At 37.1% G+C, this 20,009-nt stretch overlaps 1 protein-coding gene across 2 annotated transcripts in view; it reads right to left on the reverse strand.

Annotated features, from left to right (window-relative positions):
* Window positions 1-423: 423 nt before the first annotated feature.
* Window positions 424-20,009, reverse strand: part of ZNRF2 (zinc and ring finger 2) — a 79,975-nt gene continuing 60,389 nt past the window's right edge. The window contains exons 3-5 of one of the 2 annotated variants that reach the window (XM_040964876.1): window positions 17,477-17,582; window positions 12,203-12,281; window positions 424-8,294 (exon numbers count right to left, since the gene is read on the reverse strand). In XM_040964876.1, coding sequence (XP_040820810.1) covers window positions 12,224-12,281; window positions 17,477-17,582 — 164 coding nt within the window. In that variant the 3' untranslated portion in view covers window positions 424-8,294; window positions 12,203-12,223. Of the gene's footprint in view, window positions 8,314-12,202; window positions 12,282-17,476; window positions 17,583-20,009 lie in introns of both variants that reach the window. The other variant, XM_040964875.1, reaches the window with a different exon arrangement.

A 20,009-nucleotide genomic window follows, 5' to 3' on the forward strand; every position in this document is an offset into this window, starting at 1 on the left:
AACTGCTTCAGTTTATTCCTGGCAGCTAAAAAGTAGTTAAATAAACTTTAAAAGAGACCCAAGAGTAACCACAAATTGGAGAGGCCGTTGGAAATATGCAGAGAGGAGAGTGGTGGCCTGGCCTGGTAGCTAGAGTCTTCGCCTTGTATGCACTCAGGATCCCATATGGGTGCTGAATCATGATCTGGCAGCCCCGCTTCCCATCCAGCTCCCTGCCTGTGGCCTGGGAAAGCAGTTGAGGACAGCCCAAAGCCTTGGGACCCTGCACCGTTGTGGGAGACCCAGAAGAAGCTCCTGGTTCCTGGTCTTAGATCAGCTCAGTTCTAGCCTTGGCAGCCACTTAGGGAGTAAATCAGAGTCTGTATACCTGATTTTCCAATAAAAATAAATACGTCTTTTTCTTTTTCCTTTTTTTTTTTTTTAAAGAGAGAAGAGTGGGCAGAACTTTCTGGAGGAGCCTCATCTACTCCTGTGCTGCCCAAAAGAATTTTGCCCATTAGAAATTAGCCGTTTAAGATGGTTAAGCATTTAAACATCTTAGCCCTGAATAGAGGTATGTCACAACTGAAATACATGCTAGAGTGTAGATATTGAAAAAACAGGTCTCATGATCATCTGTACTGACCACATGTTGAAATGTCAACAGTTTGGATATTCAATTTACAGAACATTTTAGAATTGTGTTCCTTTGGACTACACATGTCTGAATTCTAACAAAAGATTAACTAGTATCATCTGATATCCCTGACTGACATCATCTGAGCATCTACAAATGTATTCATGTTTTAATTCAAGTGCTAATAAGTTATCGTGAAAGGTTCATGACAGCTATTTGATATTTTTCTGAGGCAAATTTACACTGATAACACTGTACAGTCTACATTTGTTACCCAATAATACCCCAGGTATTACATGACCAAGTCAGTCAGAAAACATTAGACTCTCAAACTGACTTTATTTGAAAGATATATCTTTGGTTACGTACCCTAAAATTCTATACAACACTAAACACTGAATTCAAAAGTTTGTGGAAAATATAATTATACAAATGAGGCAATATACAGAACTTAACTCATTTTTATAATTATAGCATCATTGGAGTACTGCAGATATTATTTTTATACATTTGATCTGAGAAATCAAGTCTTGAACCATCTAGATATATTTAGCAAATGTGAGGATGACCTTTGAGGTGTTCCATCTCTACTACACTCACAGGCCTTTGTAGGAATTCCTGGTCAAGGCAGTCTTGAATAATCTACAAGAGAATCTCAGAAAGCTTGGGTGGTGTTTCCGTGAACATGTATTAGGTTCAGCGAGTCTGTGGGGCGAGTGGTCTCCTTGACCCACAAAGATAGGCCAAAGTCAGTGCTGCTCCTCCAGTCCTCATTTCCTAGCCTCTGCCAAGCAGAAGAAACCATGACATGGTCCACAGCAACACACATATTTCCAAGAAAATATATACTTCGTTTAGTCTTCCTCTTACCTAGCCTGACCCAACCCACCTTAACAGTAACATCCGTTAGGACAGCAGGATCCACCTGCCCTTATGTCTACTTCTTTAAATAAAGGCCTGCTTCCCAAAGTAGTTTTGTCTCAAATATCTGACAAGAATGGCATAATGTAAAGGGTATGGGACAAATCTATCAAAGAGAAAACCTTAAGAATGACTCAAAGCACATCACAGCTATGTAAGCAACCCCATTCTAATGGTGTAAACAGCCAGACGGCGATCAACAGCAACTAACCAAGCCAGCTGTTACTGAACTAGCTTAGTGTAAATCATTCCCCATTCATTTACAGACCCTCTTAACACACACACACACACACACACACACACACACACCACATGCCTTACTTTCTCACAACTTGCCAACTAGCCCCTGTCTTGTTTCTTTCTGAAGGATCTGCCCCGCTCTGGTATCTCCATTTAAGATTCAGTTTTTTCGCTTTAGAATTGTGTTCCTTATCTGTGTCTCTAGAAGATACTACTAGGATAATCACCTTTTTCTAGGTAGATTCAACCCTTCAGGATACTGAGAAAGAACAACCAGACTGTGATTCCTTAAATTCAAACTGCCAAGGTGAGTCAATTCTACCCCTCAAATCTTTACTTCCTTCCTTCTCTGCTTTACCCAGTGCCATTGTCTTAATTCAGTCTCTCATCATCTTGCCTGAAACACTGTAACCTTCCTTCCTAACAGCTTTCTCTGCCTTCACTCACATCCCTCTATAAGCAGAATGTAAATCTTTTTCTTACTCAATTTGACATACTCATTTCTTCACAATTTGCTGTTTGTTGATCTCTCTAGACATATTAACTAAGACTATTTTTTTTTATCATACTTCTGTATGTGAATATCCTTTCCAAACTTCTACTTCATATGTTATGTTCCTCTATCCACATACTGTAGAGCTATGACGTTTTATTGTTTTATTTTCATTTTTAGAGTTTAATCATTCTGTTGCCTAGTCTGAGTTTGGTAACTCTGCTTTACACCTTCACAACAGTTGGTATCTATCTCTTATCATAGATTATGTTATCTTCCATACACAGTCATTTATATGTCATTGCTGTATTCTAGTCAGCTGCAGTCCACAGAATCAAGTAGTGTCCAATGTGCAGTTGATAAAATAGTAAAGTCACCAGGCTACAGTACCAGCAGGTATCAGAACCTATAATGTTCTCTGTTACATCTAGGCCTCTTTATATACACCAATTAGAGTCTAAGTATTACTACTACAACTTATGATTACAGAAACTAACAAAAATTGTTCATAAACGGGTACATATATCTCTACTATTTCTACTAGCTACTAACACTAGGTATTTCCCATGTGTCTGGTCTTGTACATAAGTATCTTTCCATTTACTACTGACGTAGAAAACAGAATTATTATCTCCTTTAAAAAGGTAAGGCACAGGGAAATCATCCTGCCTAAAGCCTGGTTAAGACAGGCTGTCTGGCTCCAGAATCCATGTTCTCCACCACTTTAATGCAAGCCTTAATACCGCCTATATCGTAAAAGCTATGCTTCAAAAGATTATGCTTCTTTTAAAAACATAATGGAATGTTACCTAAATTTAAAAGCTAAAATTATGCACTAGATCATCTCCGAAAACTTAAAAGCTCTCCAAACACATTTCAATTACAAAATTTCCAAAAACTTGTATAGAATTTCAAAGTACATCTTTACTTAGAGTTAAAGTGATGAACAAAGATCTATTTTTTCATTGCTACTACAGATTTTTTAGGTTGTTACAGAATTTAAATAATTTTGGAATCAACTTTATCATGAAGTATATAGAAAAATAAAGAAGCCATGACATCAACTGATTTATGGTGACTCTTCAGTATTGAGATATTGGTCAGTTTTATTGTAATGTCAACTTCTAGACATAGGTAGGACTATGACAAATTTCCTTCAAAGAATTCTTTTATTTTCTATATCTAAATAATGGGATAATTTAGCAAGATCATTTTGAATTTTTATTTATTAAAATGTAAATAATGAGTTGCTCCACTTGACTTTAGAACATATCAAAACAAGCTAGTCCTGATACATTTTCTTAATTTCTGGTGATTGATGCTTTTGATATCTTATTTATCAGGAAAATACTTGTCTAATAGAGAAAATCAGGAAACAATTACAGCAGAGTTTTGGAAACCACAAATAAAGCAACAGAGGAAATAATTATTATTATCATAATTTTTAGACACTGAAACTCAAAAACCCACTGAAAAGAAATAAAATGTAATGAACTGATTATCTGTGCCATCACTGAATTCTAAAATCTCTTCTGCATCTCCCCACAGGGTCTGGTCACTGCATTATACGCACACAGATACTTAAAAAGCTATCACCTGGCAAGTACATCTTTTAAGATTCTGGCACCAGGTTTACTGATCACAGCATACAGCTAAAAACATAAATCTTCAGTACCTATTTAACTTTAGCATACCAAATCAGAACAGACGAGCACAAAGAATTAGCAATAGCAAAATTTAGACACTTCCGGTGCCAAGACTTGGGTCTTGACAGGGGCCTCTCAGTGCAGGGCAGAGCTGAGAAACAGTTGGTTAATAAAGACTGCAACGTCACTTCCATTTTTTTCTGTTTTTATATAGGGGGGTGTTAATTTATGTTACGCTGTTCTCTGACTCTCAGGAAACAACCAACCAAAATCTACTCAATTATTAATTATTGATCTAAAGTCAACAATAATTTAAGTATCTGAAAATAACCAACTTAACTACAGTAATGCTGCAGTCTCAACTAACACTAAATATTACCACATTTGGTTGTCTTCAATGCCATTTACTTTCCACAGAGAAGCAGTTGACTTAGGAGACAAGGTACTTCTCATTTAACAAAAGAATCCTGAAATATACGAACAGTATTCAGCTTCTTGTCTCAAGTAGACATTCACAATACTGTGTTCAAAGTACTATCTTGGTAAGTTATCACTAAAAGCCTTACCAGCTGTTCCTGAATATGAATCACTACTAAGAGTAGATCAAATAGCAATTCCCTCTAAAGAAAACCAAGAGCAACTTAGTTTCAAAAAGAAAAGACCTGGGTAGAAGAAGCAAGCAGATAGTAAATTAGACAATTTAACTGCTGCTATTCACAACATAGCAAAGATGACAGAAGTTACATACCCCACCCCCCAAGTAAATAGAATGAGACAAAAGGGGAATGAATCAAAGATAAGATACTGACATGCTAATTTTTAAACTAAGAAAATGGCTGTACATAAGGGATTCTTCACATCTAATCATTCACTGTCAGCACATACAGAGCTCCTCTCAGAATAAATCAAAATGGAAAGAAAATGGCCCAGATGAACTACAGATTTCCTATGATCTAGAGAGCAGAGTTCTCATATAACTCACATAGGCACCACTGGCTTCTGTGTAGTTTTAGATAGTTCCTGACAATCTGATTGATAAGGAAATTTCCTCTGTGAAAGAATAAGATGATTTAGACAACATCATCAATGAACAGTATGCATGTCAAGTTATGTTAATTCAATCATATTCTTGAGTTTTAAACAGTCTCCTGCTTTGCTCCAATGTATCTTACACTGGGAAAATTTTCCTCTTTCACTTTCCAAGTCAGTGCACCAAACTAAGCAATATTTACATAGAATTTACAATCTTTCATTTATAGGAATATCTATCCTTATGTCTTGCTATGATATCACGAATGCTCTTAAGCTTCACTATATCCAAACATTAAAACATAGCTGTTGAGTCAAACAAGCTCTGAAAAAGAATCTTCCACTTTTATGGACTGATTCAAACTGAAATATTTACAAAAGACATACTATAAATGTGCTGAAGGTGGTTGTCAGTCATTTTTGGACTGGTGGGTGAAAAAGGAAACAATTGCATAACATTTAAAAGAACTATAAAATGTGCATTAACAAAGTAAAAGCTGTGTATAACCCAAAGTTAACATAACTTTAAATCTTGTTTTTGCTATCACAAAAAAGTCAATTATAAAAAATTATTGTTTCTATTTCAGAGACAAACATTGTTCTTAAAACACAATTTATAATCTGATTTGTAACCAAATCTAAGAAACATAATGAAAACTATGTTTACTCTGTTTCTCTGGCAAACAGCCAAAGGTAAAATAACAATTTATTCTAGAACATTATGGCCAAGTCCAAATTTCTAAAAGGGCCCAGCCAAAGTAAGATGAGTCAAAATTGGCAATAATTCCATAACGGAAGCAGAGTGGCACAAAAGTGAAATCTGGGGACATACTGCTTTCCATAGATCCCGGGATCTCATCTGCAGGTTACTCACTGTTTACTGTGTGTCTCTATAGTATTTTAGTTGTCCAAAATTCCAGCTATTTAAACATATAACATGAGCCTATGTCTTTCTTACACTATTCTGTATCTGCATATAGATTTGGAAATATTAGAAGTGACATTATGTAGAGTACTACTTACAATTTCAAGAATAACAACTTTGATTAAAACTTGGAACACTTGGGTTTTACAAACTTTTTTTTTTCTTTAATTTCTCCACTGTTAGTTTCAGAAAGGCATTGGAGATGGAATTTAAGGTAAAAATGCCAACTTGTACATTTCAACAACAAAAAGAGATTGCTATAAACAGATTTCAGTAAATACTGATTGAGGAAAACATAATAATCAAGTAGCAGCTGACATGACAAACACTGCACTTTCTTTAAAACCACTGGAGCTTCTATTGTAGCAGCTGCAGCACAGAAGGCTATGACTAACAGAGGCTGACTAGTAAGACTGATCCAAAGCCAAAAAGGAAAGGTGAGCTCAAGTCAACAGTTAGCCAACTGTATCAGAAACCAACTCCCGGGAGAATACAAACAGTTGGTTACCATGGCTGTAATCAGTGTCTTTTGAAAGGAAGATGCCAATATTATTATCACAACAATATACCAGCAGTAGAAAACAAATTATTTACATCTAAGAGGTTTTACTTGGGAGGGGAGCAGTGTGAAAGCCTACAAAATTGAAAATGTGAAAGAAAGCAGATTCAAATTAAGGTTTCATAGCAAAAAGAATAGCTCCTTTGAGGAAGAACATCTTCCCTAACTAGTTGAGAAGCACCTATGGGAACTGTGCTGTCAGCTGTCACAATGGAGGTTTTGGATTCTCTTAGCAATTGCAGCATTAACAAAAGGCATTTCACAGCATAACCGTAGGGAAAATGTTATCCAGTCTAAAATCACACAGACAGCAATTAAAAACTTTTAATTATTTATAATATACAAATTTGTATGGGTAGCAGCAGTTGCTCCTGTACTTGCCCTTTTAAAAAATGTGAAACAGAAGCAACAGAGGAAAAAATCCAGAAGAGTAGCAGCATTAAAAAAAAAAAAGCAAATACTTAAATACATAAAAGAAAGCTTAAAATACGGAAATATACTGTGCAACTTCCAATTATACCAAGTAAAGTGCACCGCCTAAATACCACTGATAACATTTCCCCTTCGTCAAAACACAAGACTTTCTTACTAGTATTTTCAATGTTAAAAAAAAGACACTGCTATGTCCCTGATAGCTCTCTTCCAGTACTTCTAACAATTCAGATATATTATTGGGAATATTTATTCACATAATGTTGCTTAATACATTTTCTTTCCATATAAGACTTAATTTAAAAGCCTCTATAACATTTTCAATTATAATAACACATTAATAAATTATAAATTCACAAAATCATATTTGCTTTAAAAATCATTTATCAAATGCTAATCTCCAGATTATCTGGAAAATTAAAATTGCTATAAACCTGGCATCACAATTAAATTCTGATTTTTAAAAGTATACAAAATATCCCTCAAATTATTCCAGGCTCCACTTCAGAAAATTTTAGTTTAATCTTTTCATAAGTTATTAAATTTACAATCAAACACTTGGCCCAAAATGTGGGAAAACTGCCTGGAGATGCAAAACATAATAAAATAATTACACGAAAAGAATAAACAAAAAATACCCGTTAAAATAAAGTTATTTTATCTGGCAGTACTTTAAATTGGTAATTCATATTTCTGAAAAAAGTTGCATAGCTGCAAGATGATTCACGGCTGATTAACTGCTGAGCAGTTCCTTTGGAAAAGAAACAACATTTCATAAACTACAATTCAGTAGACAATTCCACATTTAATTAAGATGTGATTATGTAATTTGATTTACTCTTTGGACTGCATTCTGATACTATTAAACCTTTAATTTAAAAACATTAACATATTTTAGCTTTCCTATGTAGAAGTCATTTTCCACTATTTGGGGGAAAAATGGAAGAACTTGAGATCATACTCTACATTCAGAGAACGTTTTACTGCTTGATTACATTTCTCAGTTTCACATTTAAGACTTTAATTTATAAGAATTATGTGGCTTTCAGCTTAAGAATAGATACATACAGAAACATTACACTGGGAAAACACAGACCCCCAAAGTAGAAAAGGAGAACAAACCAAAACACAACCAGGTGCGCAGCTCTAGACAACCTAATAAAAGGTAAATCAACTTGGAAAGCAGTTAACTTTGGCGTCTGAATACAAAATGTTTCTCAGTGTTACCTATGTGGATGACTATTACGGATGTGCAGCATTGCCAGAGCCCCTGTGCGTCCTTGCTCTGTGTGTTTGGGGCTGAGTTCTGGGCTAAGTGTCCTGTCTGGAGGCACAATCACCTGCCTGCACCGCTGTCTGTATCACTGTGTCCGGCTGAGGAGGCCTGCAATCTTGTTATCCAGATTTTCACATCCTCTCGATTTTTCAAGTATCTTGAAAAGACAAGAAAACCTGCGTTAAAAAAAAAAAAACAGGCGTAATTAGTTTAAGCAGTATTGACACTAGTAATAGAAACTAAAACGTATACTCAAAGCTCCATAAACACTGCTTTAGTTACTTATATTCTCATATTCTCACAATCCCAGAAACTATAAAATTAGCATCCTGCAAAACAGGTCAAGACAAAAAAAAAGACCAATCAAAGCTTAAAACAGACATCAGAGTCACTGACCCACAACAAAGACTACCTCAGAGCAGAGAACACAAGATGCAAATACACGTGCACTGAATCTTACGTCTCCAAGTAACTACAAAGTGCAAAAAGAAAGCTAGTAGATGATTTCCTAACTGATCAAGACCTCAGATATTCTCGCATCTATGCATCTCTACTTCAGATTGTTCATTAAACCTCTATGGTGGTAGACATAAAAAATGCTGGGCTTTGTAGCTACTTTCTTTTTTTTTTTTTGGTTTATTATCTTAACATTGAATTTTATTTTTATTGGAAAGTCAGAGAGGAAGAGAGACAGAGAGGAAGATCTTCTGTCCAGTGGTTCACTCCTAAGAGGCTGCAATGGCTGGAGCTGAGCCAATTTGAACTTGGAGCCCAGAGTCTCTTCCGGGTCTCCCATGTGGGCGCAGGGGCCCAAGGCTTTGGGCCATCCTCGATTGCCTTCATTGGCCACAAGCAGAGAGCTGGATGGGAAGTGGGGTTGCTGGGATTAGAACCAGTGCCCATATGGGATCCTGGTGCAAGGTAAGGACTTTAGGCACTAGGCTACCATGCTGGGCCCAACAACACTGAACTTTCATTAAACTTGTATGCTGCTATATACAGTAATTGGTTGGACAGCAAAGGGACAGGAAAAAAACCTATCATTTAACAAGAACAATCATGACAGAAGCAAAAAATTTGAGTCAAGACATCCTATATCCACAAAATCTTTAGTTTTAAGATTTTAAGAAATATTTATTTATTTATTTGAAAGGCAGAGTTAGAGGGAGAGTTATCCATTATTCACTGGTCACTCCCAAAATGGCCTCAGTGGCCAGAGCTGGGCCCAGCGGAAGCCAGCAATCAGGAGCCTCCTCTGTTTCTCCTATCTGAGTGCAGTGGCTCAAACACGTGGGCTGTCCTTTGCTGCCTTCCCAGGCACAGCAAGACACTGCAGGCATTCCAAAGCATCCTATTCTTCAAAAACCTTTTCTACAGTAAATAGAAACACAGAGTACACACAGATTGAAAATATCACCCCACTACTGTAGGCTCTTGCCAGCAATTGCTCTGCAATTCCTACTCAAGAGTGCGTCAGGTATGATGGGAGTCAATGCACAGTAGTAAAAGGTGCGAAGCTGATAGTCTTCAGAGACCTGCAACTTCCTAAGGCTCTCAGAAATTACTGCTGTCGTGAGAGGTCTTCCCTCAGGGGCAGTTCTCATTTCCATGGCCATGGCTGACATTGTTACTTCAAATCTTCTTTGTCAGTATTCCCACCTGTTAATACCTGTTACATGCTTAAATCATCCTCATTAATTGGACAACAGAGCTACTGGAGTGTGGTTATTACCTCAAGAACTACATTCTCAAGTTGAAGAGCAAGAGCTACCCAAACCAAAGGCAACAAAGCAAAACCCAGGACCAGACCTCAGGATGCTGTATGTTCCAGCGCTCCACCTTTCATCTCAGGCATTCTGCAGACTGCTGTCTGTAACCATCTTGGTGGAGAGCACAAATGCTCAAACAACTTAAGATCGGCTAAAACGTCTTGCCTCAATGTGAAAGCCCAATCTTTTATGTTTTTTCTGCAGGTTTTCTCATAAAAGCTTTTCATGGGTTCAGTGTGGTAGCCTAGTGGCTAAAGTTGCTGCCTTACACACAGCCAGATCCCATATGGGTGCCGGTTCTAATCCCAGTGGCCCCATTTCCCATCCAGCTCCCTGCTTATGGCCTGCGAAAGCAGTGGAAGACACCCAAAGCCTTGGGCCCCTACGCCCATGTGGGAGACCTGGAAGAGACTCTGGGCTCCTGGCTTCGGATCGCTGCAGCTCCAGCCACTGTAGCCTCTTGGGGAGTGAATCATTTTAGGGAAGATCTTCCTTTCTCTCTTTCTCTCCTCACTCTGTATATCTGACTTTCCAATAAAAATTAAAATAAATCTTTTTTTGAAAAGCTTTTCACACACTGGAAGAGAATAAGTTAAGCTTTATTTCTTTATTTTTTATTATTTCATTTTATGACACAGTTTCATAGGCTGCGGGATTCCCTCAAACCCTCCCTAAGCTCTCCCCATATATTGAATTCCTCCATATTGTTACAGTAGTACAGTTCATAACCAGTCATGATTCCTTCATTGCGGGCATGAACCATGCAGAGAGTCCAGCATCTTATTGTCCAGATAAGTTCAACAGATTCATTGGGAGACCATCCTTGGTCTGAAAGTAGAGCTGGCAGAATATCACCCCATCCAGTGAAAAGCCACTACACAACTTCAACAACAGGAAAGAAACATACAAATTTACAACATCATGAAGTTAATTGATATGGTATTGAGTGACCAATATGTTAGAAAATGTACGTTCTTATCCATACTCTGTAACTATTTCATTGACATCTCAATTTTAATATAAACACAGCCGGCTGCTATACACCTTAAAATGTCTATAGGGTACTATTCAGCTGTCTCTGTCTATTTTCATTTTTATATTTAGCCACTAACAGTATTCAAGCATGATTTTTACTAAATTTTGCGGATTTTAGGATAGTCCAAACAGGCTTATAATTCTAACAAGTCATATATTAAAAGCTTTATTATTTTCAAAGCTAAACGATGCTATTTCATTTGCTTCATGAAATTTGAGAAAAAGCAATTCTCAAGAGATGCTATTCAATTCACAAAACATTTTTAGATAGCGCAGAACCAAAGACGAAATCAAAAAAACAAAACAAATTCTTTACTCAGCTTTAGGATTCATTTTCTCCCCTATATAGAAAAGTGTTTTATTACACGTTGAAGATATAAAAGTGGATGACTCAACTGAATGAATCAGTGACATACTTTTTGAAGGTAAACTTCTACCTAATTCCCAAAGGTGCTAAGGAAACAACCTTAGAGGCAGGATACATGCTTAACTCCCATCCATCTATGTGAGCTTGACAAGCTAAGTTTCTTACGTTTACTATACTGAATTTCCTCAATTGTATAACAATAGAAATAGTGCTGAGATCAAAGGGTTGTAATGACAACTAAATGAATTACTAGTGATGTAAAAAGCTTAGCGCGATGACCAGCACATTACAATACTAAATGATTAGGATCACGTTACATAACAGAGAACATAGCTAGGAAGTTATGGATAAGAATATGTGGTTTGACTCCTTCTTCTTCCTCCTTTTTAAAACTTTTTTTTTAAACTGTATTTTGTACTTCATTTCCTAACTGCATGATGCTGAACACTTGGTGCAACCTACTTCCTTTTTTATTTTTCTTAAACCATTCTGAGGAATGAATGACATGCCAAAAACTACATATTTAACATTAAAATCACAGAATTTAACTATTCACATCCTCAGGTATGTCATTGGGAAGGTAAGATCATCAGATGTACTTCATGGGCTTTTTTCGGTATTGAATTAAAACTATTAGAAAGTACAATCTTGGAATACCAAGATTGTTAAAGTTACTCAATATCTGATTCTACTTACAAATCAAAAGAATTTTTTAAAGTGTAGTTTTGAATGTGAATTTTCTGTATAATAGTGTAATCAATAGGAACACACCTACCCACATTCATACATTCTTACTCACCTCAGTGAATAAATGAATGAATACAAGCAATGGCTGAGAATGTTTGATTTAAGATAACACTTTTTAAAAAGCAATTAAAAGAAAGAAAGAATTACCTATAAAACAGGAATCAATGTTTAATCAGAAGGGTGCTCAGGGCAAGACCTATTTACTTCAAACCATTCATCTATACACCTAGAAAAGAACAAACCCAGAAAAAAATGAAAATATGCATGCTAATTATTAATATCATGAGTCATAAGAACAATTCTCCCATCCGAGTACTAACCAGGCCCGACCCTGCTTAGCTTCCGAGATCAGACGAGATCAGGCGCATTCAGGGTAGTATGGCCACAGACATAAGAACAATTCTCAACTTACTGTATCTTTGCCAAAACTGTATTTTTAGCATTGGCACATATAAGTAAAAGAAAGCAGTATGCTTATTACATTTTGAATACTGTAAGCCACTAAAGATCTGCATAAAATTAAACTATAAATTATTTTAAACTTCAAAGAGAACTATTTCAAAAACAACAATCTGAAGGACTACCCCTTTACAAACATGCAAAAGTAAATGCATTTGGATATTTTTCTTTGCAAAATTCATTTAATGCACACATATCAACTGTTTGTATCATAAATTTAAAATCATCTTAAAAGACTGTATATTATTATTGAGCATGTTCTGTCCTACCTGGCAATGTATACACACACAAACACCACAAGTTGCACTTATGAAGTAGCTCATGATCTTATTAAAAACTAAATGTTAAGGTACATAAAATCATCCACGCTGTAAATCCGCACCATCCAATGCAACAGACAAGAGTTCTAGGTGCTCATTTAAATATGTTACAAAATAAAATAAAACTTTTAGTTTCTCAGTCACAATAAACACATTTCAAATGCACAACAATATGGCTAGTGGCTACTCTACTGCTGTACAACACAGAAACTTTCATAGAGCACCAAGATCTAAATCACAGGCTATGACAGATGACTAAAACCAAGGTCTTCAAAGTTTAAGTAACTTGCCCAAGAGTTAATCCGCAAGTAAAACTCAAACTAGTCTACATTTTCATTGGTTATGCACTTCAAATTCACATGTGGTAGGCTTAGTTAATATACTGAAAAGGAAAGTTTGTATTTATCATTGTCATAACCTGCCCAGTTGGTTTGGTAGGTAGAACACGTAGATGGGGGCAGTGCTTAAGTTGCCCCTCGGGACACCCACAAGAGTGCCTAAGCTCAAGTCCTAGCTTCCAGAAAAAGGCACATTGTTGTTACAATTTCTATGTTCACTAAGACTTTTGTTTTCTAAAGGCATCCTCCATTTGGTGTAAGACACTGTTTCCAGTCTGCCCTCTTCCAGTTGGCTTCAGAAGTCTCTGCTCTCCCCAAACACTTCTTGAGGTGCTGAGAACTGAACAAAATACTTCAGATAGCTGATCAATTCATAACAGTGTTCATGCGATCTGAAATCAGTACTTATTCTTTTACCATGTAATTCAGGCACATAATGAGATAAGAATCATTTAAAATTCCAAGTCCTTTTGACATAAACTACTATTGTCCCAAATGTGTTACACTTTAAAATACTTTCATTGGTTATTTCAAATACTATATCCCTTCTCCTAGCACACCAAGAACTCATTATTCTTACTTTGGTGCTTTTTATTGTCAGGCTTTATAAAAACCCTGTAATTGTATATGTGTACATTCCCAAGCAATATATAGTACTATTTGTATGCTTAAAATTTTAGATAAGGGGTAAGAGTTTAGCCTAGTGGTTATAAGGCATTTGTGTCACATATCAAAGAAACTCAGCTTCAAAACTTGGCTCTGGCTCTTGCCTTTAGCTTCCCAATATGTAGATCCTGGAAGGCAGCAGTGATGGCTCAAATAATTGGGATCCTGCCATTTGGGAAACCTAGATTAACTTTCCTGGCTCCAGTTTCTGTGCCCCTTCTGAGCCCTACTGGGTTCTTGACACACCAGGTATTTGGGGCCTGCGGGAGATCGCCCCTGGATCTCCACCTGCCTAGCCCATATTGGAGGCAATAGGCACATGGCACATTGTGCCCTTAGCTAACAGACCCCAACATGGCCTGTTCACTGGGCATGCAATAAGAGCCATGGGTTGCACCCCAGTCTCTCTTGCCTACTCTGCTAGGACTTTCTTTGTAAACAATTCTAGGAAGTCCAATGTTACATTCATCCTGTTTTTCAGCAGTTAACGAGCCTCCCTGAAATAAAATTTCCTGTGCTTCCTGACCTTTAACTTCATTGGAGCATCCATAACAGACATGTCTATTAGCAAGTCATAACGTTATTGTTCTGTCAGGACTGTCCTTCTGACTGAGCACTTCTCCTATAAAAGCTTGTGACTTCTCTCAAATAAACGGACATTCTTCACCAGTTTGTCTCCAGTGTTTTTGCTGCAGAAGAGCACTGCTGCCTCACCCTTTGGTGGTCTCACGACCTGTTGGACAGAACACCCCAGAGAGGGGGTCACACAGATGGGAGCTCTCCATATCTCCATCCTTCAAATTAATCACTTTTTAAGTTATGTGTTACAGTGAATAACATTCTTCTTTAACTTGCTTTTTGAATAGCTACTCTAAAAAAGCTACTACAAAGGTATTACCAAAAAAGTTACTTAAAGAATATTTTTTATTCAAAACTTTCAGTAAGTATGTTTAATAAATACACCCAATCCAGTCTAGTTTGTTACTTTCCTGAGATGTTAAAAGTCTAATTTTTAAGTTGTAATATAGTCAAATTTATCAACCTTTCAAGTTTTTTTGAGGATGGTAAGGATGTACCCTAGACAAAAATAATTCCTTGGAGTCCACATTGTGGAGGGTGGCTGCCCCATTGCAATACAGCTCCCTAGTAATACAACTGGGAAAGCAGAAAAAGATGGATCAAGCCTTGGGCCCTTGTACCTACAGGACAGAGAGACCCAGAAGAAACTGTTAGCTCTTTGGATCAGTCCAGCTCAGGTCATTTGGGGAATAAACCAATGGATGGAAGACCTCCTCCCTTTCCCCTGACTGTGTGTGTGTGTGTGTGTGTGTGTGTGTGTGTGTGTGTGTGTGTGTGTGTGTGTGCGCGTGCGCGCGCGTGTGTGTGTGCCCTGCTTTTTGTTCCCATGTCACTTTAGGGTTTCATTTTATAGGTATATATTCAGTCAGCTTGAAATTGATTTTCATTTCAAATGTGCGATAGGGATTCAACTATTTTCCATATAATAACCAACTGATAAATATCATTTGCTGAGCAATCTGATCTTTCCTTATATCATACCATCACTAATAAATCATTTTTAATCCACTCAGCAAACATTTTACAACATTTATTAGGTCCTAGCACATTCCAAGCTTTTTAAAGTTTTATTATTTATTTGAGAGGCAAAGTCAGAGAGAGAGATGAGAGAGAGATATCTTCCATCAGCTGGCTCACTCCCCAAAGCCCCAAATAGCTAGGGTTGGTACAGGCAGAAGTTGAGAGCCAGGAACTCCATCCAGGTCTTTTATGTGACAGGGACCCAAACACTTAAACCAGCATCTGCTCCTTCCCAGGTGCAATAGTTGAAAGCTGGACTGGAAGCAGAGGCAATTTAATATGGAATGCAAGCATCCCGATGAGAGGCTTAACCCACTGTGCCACAAGTCCAGCCTCAGTTCCAAAATCTAATTTGCTTCAATTTTTCTATTTCTATGAAATCATTACTGTTGTTGTCATTTCAGACTGATTAAAAAAAAAAAAACCTAGGTGATTTGACCAACAGCACACAGTAAATAAGCGGAGTGAGTGGAAGTGGGGACAAATCCTGGGCATGCCAACTCCAGAATCCATGTTTGGAAATTCAGAGACAGGACCCTCAATCCACATATTCCAAATGAGTGGCATTATCTGCTGCCTCCCTCAGCATACATCCACAGGAAGCTGAAACAGTGGAGTTAGGGACCCACAACCAGGCACTGTGAAATGGGGAACGGGTATATCAAGCAGTGAGACAGATTTCTACTTTTTTTTTGGAAGGAATGTAATATTGCTAACATGGTGCTCTTTGGGTATCTGCTAGAATTTGTCAGACTGTCTCTGTGGGCCTCTCATGAGGGTGGTAAGCACCCAATCATTTGACCTGTTCCACTCGTTCCTTCCAATGGCTGCATCGGCAGGTGCTAAACCCAGGAACTCCAATAAGTGATACAGGAATCTTACTGATACCTTTAACACAAAGTTCAATGAACTTAATACACTTTTATCATTATATAATGAGTCTAACTCTAAAAGTGCTTTCTGACATAAAGTTTACTTTGATGTTAATTTAGTTTTGTCAAGTTTTCTTTTTGTTAGTATTTACCATGATACAGTTTTTGGTCCTTTCATTTTCATATTTTTCTATAACCTATGTGTTTCTTATCAATAACATATTCCAACTTCTCAAATTGGCAAGTCTGCCTGGTTTATTAGATTTATTAGAATTACTAATATATTTGGATTTGCTTTTTCCTCCTTACTTTGTGTTTCACTCTGTTTTCTGTATGCTTTCTTATACTATCACCTTTAAGCAAAATTGTACTTCATTTCCCCACAAGTCTAAGTTTGTTTCCTATTCTATTTCCCAGTTACTCTCAATTTAAAAAAAATTTTTTTTAATCTTTAATTTATTCAAAAGACAGAGAGACAAAGATCTTATGCACACTAACTCGCCCTCCAATGCCCTCAACAGCTAAGCCTGAGAAAGGTTAAAGCCAGGAGTCAGAACTCAACCAAGGTCTCCTATGTGGGTGGCAGGGACCCATGGCCTTTATCACTTGCTGCCTCCCAGGTGTGCATTAGCTAGGAAGCTGGAATTGGAAGCAGAGTCAGGACTCAAACCCAGGTACTTAAAGATGGGATGCAGGCATCTTAATCACTGTGCCAAACACCTTACCCACTGTATTGTTTTGATATGAAAATATTCCTTTACCAATCTGAAAGCAAGAAGACTATACAAAAAAATCAGATCTTAGCTCTACTATTTTCTAAGCATAGAATCTTGGAGAAATTCCTTACCGTCCCGTAGCTAATTTCCTCAGTTATAAAATGAAGCTGTCACAAGATTTACACAAGCTGCTGAAGAAGCTATGGACAATGCCTTTGTCATAGCAAAATACTTACAAATGGTAGCCTCTGACACACAAACAGACATGGGTTCAAGTCTTAGTTCCAGCAGGAACAAAAGGCCATTTTTAAGGGGTCTATATGTTTGTGTGTATGTACATGCACACAGAAAGAAGGGGAAGTTGTTGAATGAAAAAATATTCTCAGTCCTATCTACAAGCGAGAAAAGCTTTTAGTCAACTATCACCTTGTTAACATAAAAAGAAACTTACCCTTTATGATATATGCATAGACAAGGCAGTCGTGCTATGGTGTCTCCCTGCTGCAGTTCTTCAAGGCATATTGCACATTCCCCAGCATCTTTACTCAGTACATCCTCTGAAGGAAGAGAAAACAAGCTCAGGATGAAAAAAAAAACTCTTCATAAGTTAAACATGAATTATATAATTGCTATTTTATAAACAGTGGCTATTCTACAATACTTGGCATTATCTTTTTGTCAAAAATATACAAAACTGAGTATCCACATAAAATACTCACAGAGGAGTAAAAGGATGATTACCTTTACTTCATTAAGACAGTGTCCCCCACTTCCCACTCACTGAGGCATTATAATAAGCAAAAACACAAATCAGCTTGGTTTGGGACCCAAGATAGTTTTAAAAAGTTCAAAATGCAGTGTGACTCAAAGACATGAAAATACAGTGCTATTTTAAAATTCTAAAATTACAAAATTGGATAAGTTAAAGAAATCATCCTGAATGTGACACTTACAAAAAGCTGCTTATAATTCAAGAAAGATAGAAAGTTTTTGTACAGAATTTGAAATTTGCAAGCTTAAGAATCTCTGAGAAACTGGCTTCAGTAGTTCCCCACCAGCCTTCAGGGTATTTTTAAAAAATCTCCTAACTTGTGTTCAGAATATTTTAAGGGTAAACCCCTTTATTAAAGCTAAAATTCTATAGGCGGCAGGAGAGAAGAGAGTAGAACTGAACCCTCAATTCAAGTTTTATGCTCAAAATAATATCAACTATACTTTAATGTGAAACTTGAATTATTTTAATATTTATTTATTTGAAAGAGTTACAAGAGACCTTCCACCCACTAAAGGTTCATTGCCTAAATGGCCACAATGGCCCAGGCTGAGCCAGGCTGAAGTCAGGAGCCAGCACTTCAATCAGGTCTCCTATGTGGGTGGCAGGGGCCCAAAAACTTTGGTCAACTTCTACTGCTTTTCCCATGCCATCAGCAGCAGGGAGGTGGATCAGAAATGAAACAGCTATAATTCAAACTGGTTGCCACACAGAATGCCAGCATAGCAATTGGCAGCTTAATGAGCTACACCACAATGTTGACCCCTAAACTTTAATTCTTAGTAGGTTCTTACTTAAAATAGAATATGTAAGCCAAATAGGTTTTGGGGACTTACTTAACTGCAGAGTAGCTAAGACCTTCCAACGCTAAAGAGCATGGATAAACTGATCAAGAGCATGTAACTTCAGTGATTTCAGAGAACAGAAAGTTAAAGTAAGAATACACACTATGATTTTATACTACAAACAGATCACTGCTTTCAGAAATAAACACAAACTCAAAGTGGAGCAACTAAGCCAATGTCTACCTAAAAATTTAGAGAAAGGTATGCAAAGTTTCTAAACTTAGTATTTGTCTGGTGTTTCCACCCTCCTATAAAAACCATTCCATTTAAATGTACACATAACCAATAGTTCCTGGTAGAAAAACGTATTCTCTAATAGTTGGTTCTCTCCTTTAATTGTGTACTTTGAAGCAGAACATTAAGAGGAAAAACAAACAGTATTTGGTCTATAATATGCAAGGAGGGACAACAGGGTAACATTTTCAGAGCAAAAGGAAGCTCCAGTCAGAGCATTTGTGTTGCCTGCGTCCACAGAATGGTGGCAGCGCTTTCAGGTAGCTGTTGGGCAACTCTAAGGCCAAAGCAGGAAACATTTCTGAACAAGCAAAGGTGAATAAAGAAAAAAATGGTATTTTATTACCACTTCCCCCAGGTTCCCTTTGCATCTAATCTTCACAAGGCAGGGCACACTGCATCCTGCCTTGGACCCCAAGCCTTTTCTCTTCTTGATCTCCATTTTGCTATTACTCTTCTGGAATATCTTGCAATGGAAGATTCCAGTAGGAAATCTGCTTAACGTAAAGCACCAAACTAAGCTAACAGTGTGAACAAAAAGAAAGGCATCTGAAGCAAACACTAGAATACCTTAGTAAAGGCTAATACTTTCCAATAGTGCAGTATATTCCTACTATCCAGGTGTCTTTTCCATCACAAACTTTTATCAACATCACAAGGAACTATGTGAATGCAAATTCCAAAAACTTGAAAAATTCAACCACTGCTTATCAAGTCTAAGGCAACAATGATTTTGAGATGCGTCAGTAGTTTTTCATGGCTCTAGGTAAGAAAACAACACCTCCATTATCCTATGACACAACAATTTTAGATATGTCTGATTTTCAGAGCCGCAAGGTGTGACAAAGAAGTCTTAGAACAGACAGACAAGGGCATTTTCCCACATTCAGAAAATCATTACAATGCATACAGATTTAAGTATGAGGGAACCATTCAATCTCATGTGTCATAATCTTAGAAACTGAGAATAATCAGCTTTATTTTTAAAAAATAAAGGTTTCACTCCATTTTTGCCATATGTAACTCTATGTAACCAACTCCCAATACCAAATAGAAATAAGGAGAAACTCTCTAAGCACAGGCTTCTGAGCACAATGTATTAGGTTTACAACGCTGCAATGTTGACATATGAC

Source organism: Ochotona curzoniae, unplaced genomic scaffold, assembly GCF_017591425.1.
Source record: "Ochotona curzoniae isolate NIBS_2020 unplaced genomic scaffold, NIBS_Ocur_1.0 scaffold_3835, whole genome shotgun sequence".
Classification (NCBI taxonomy): domain Eukaryota; kingdom Metazoa; phylum Chordata; class Mammalia; order Lagomorpha; family Ochotonidae; genus Ochotona; species Ochotona curzoniae.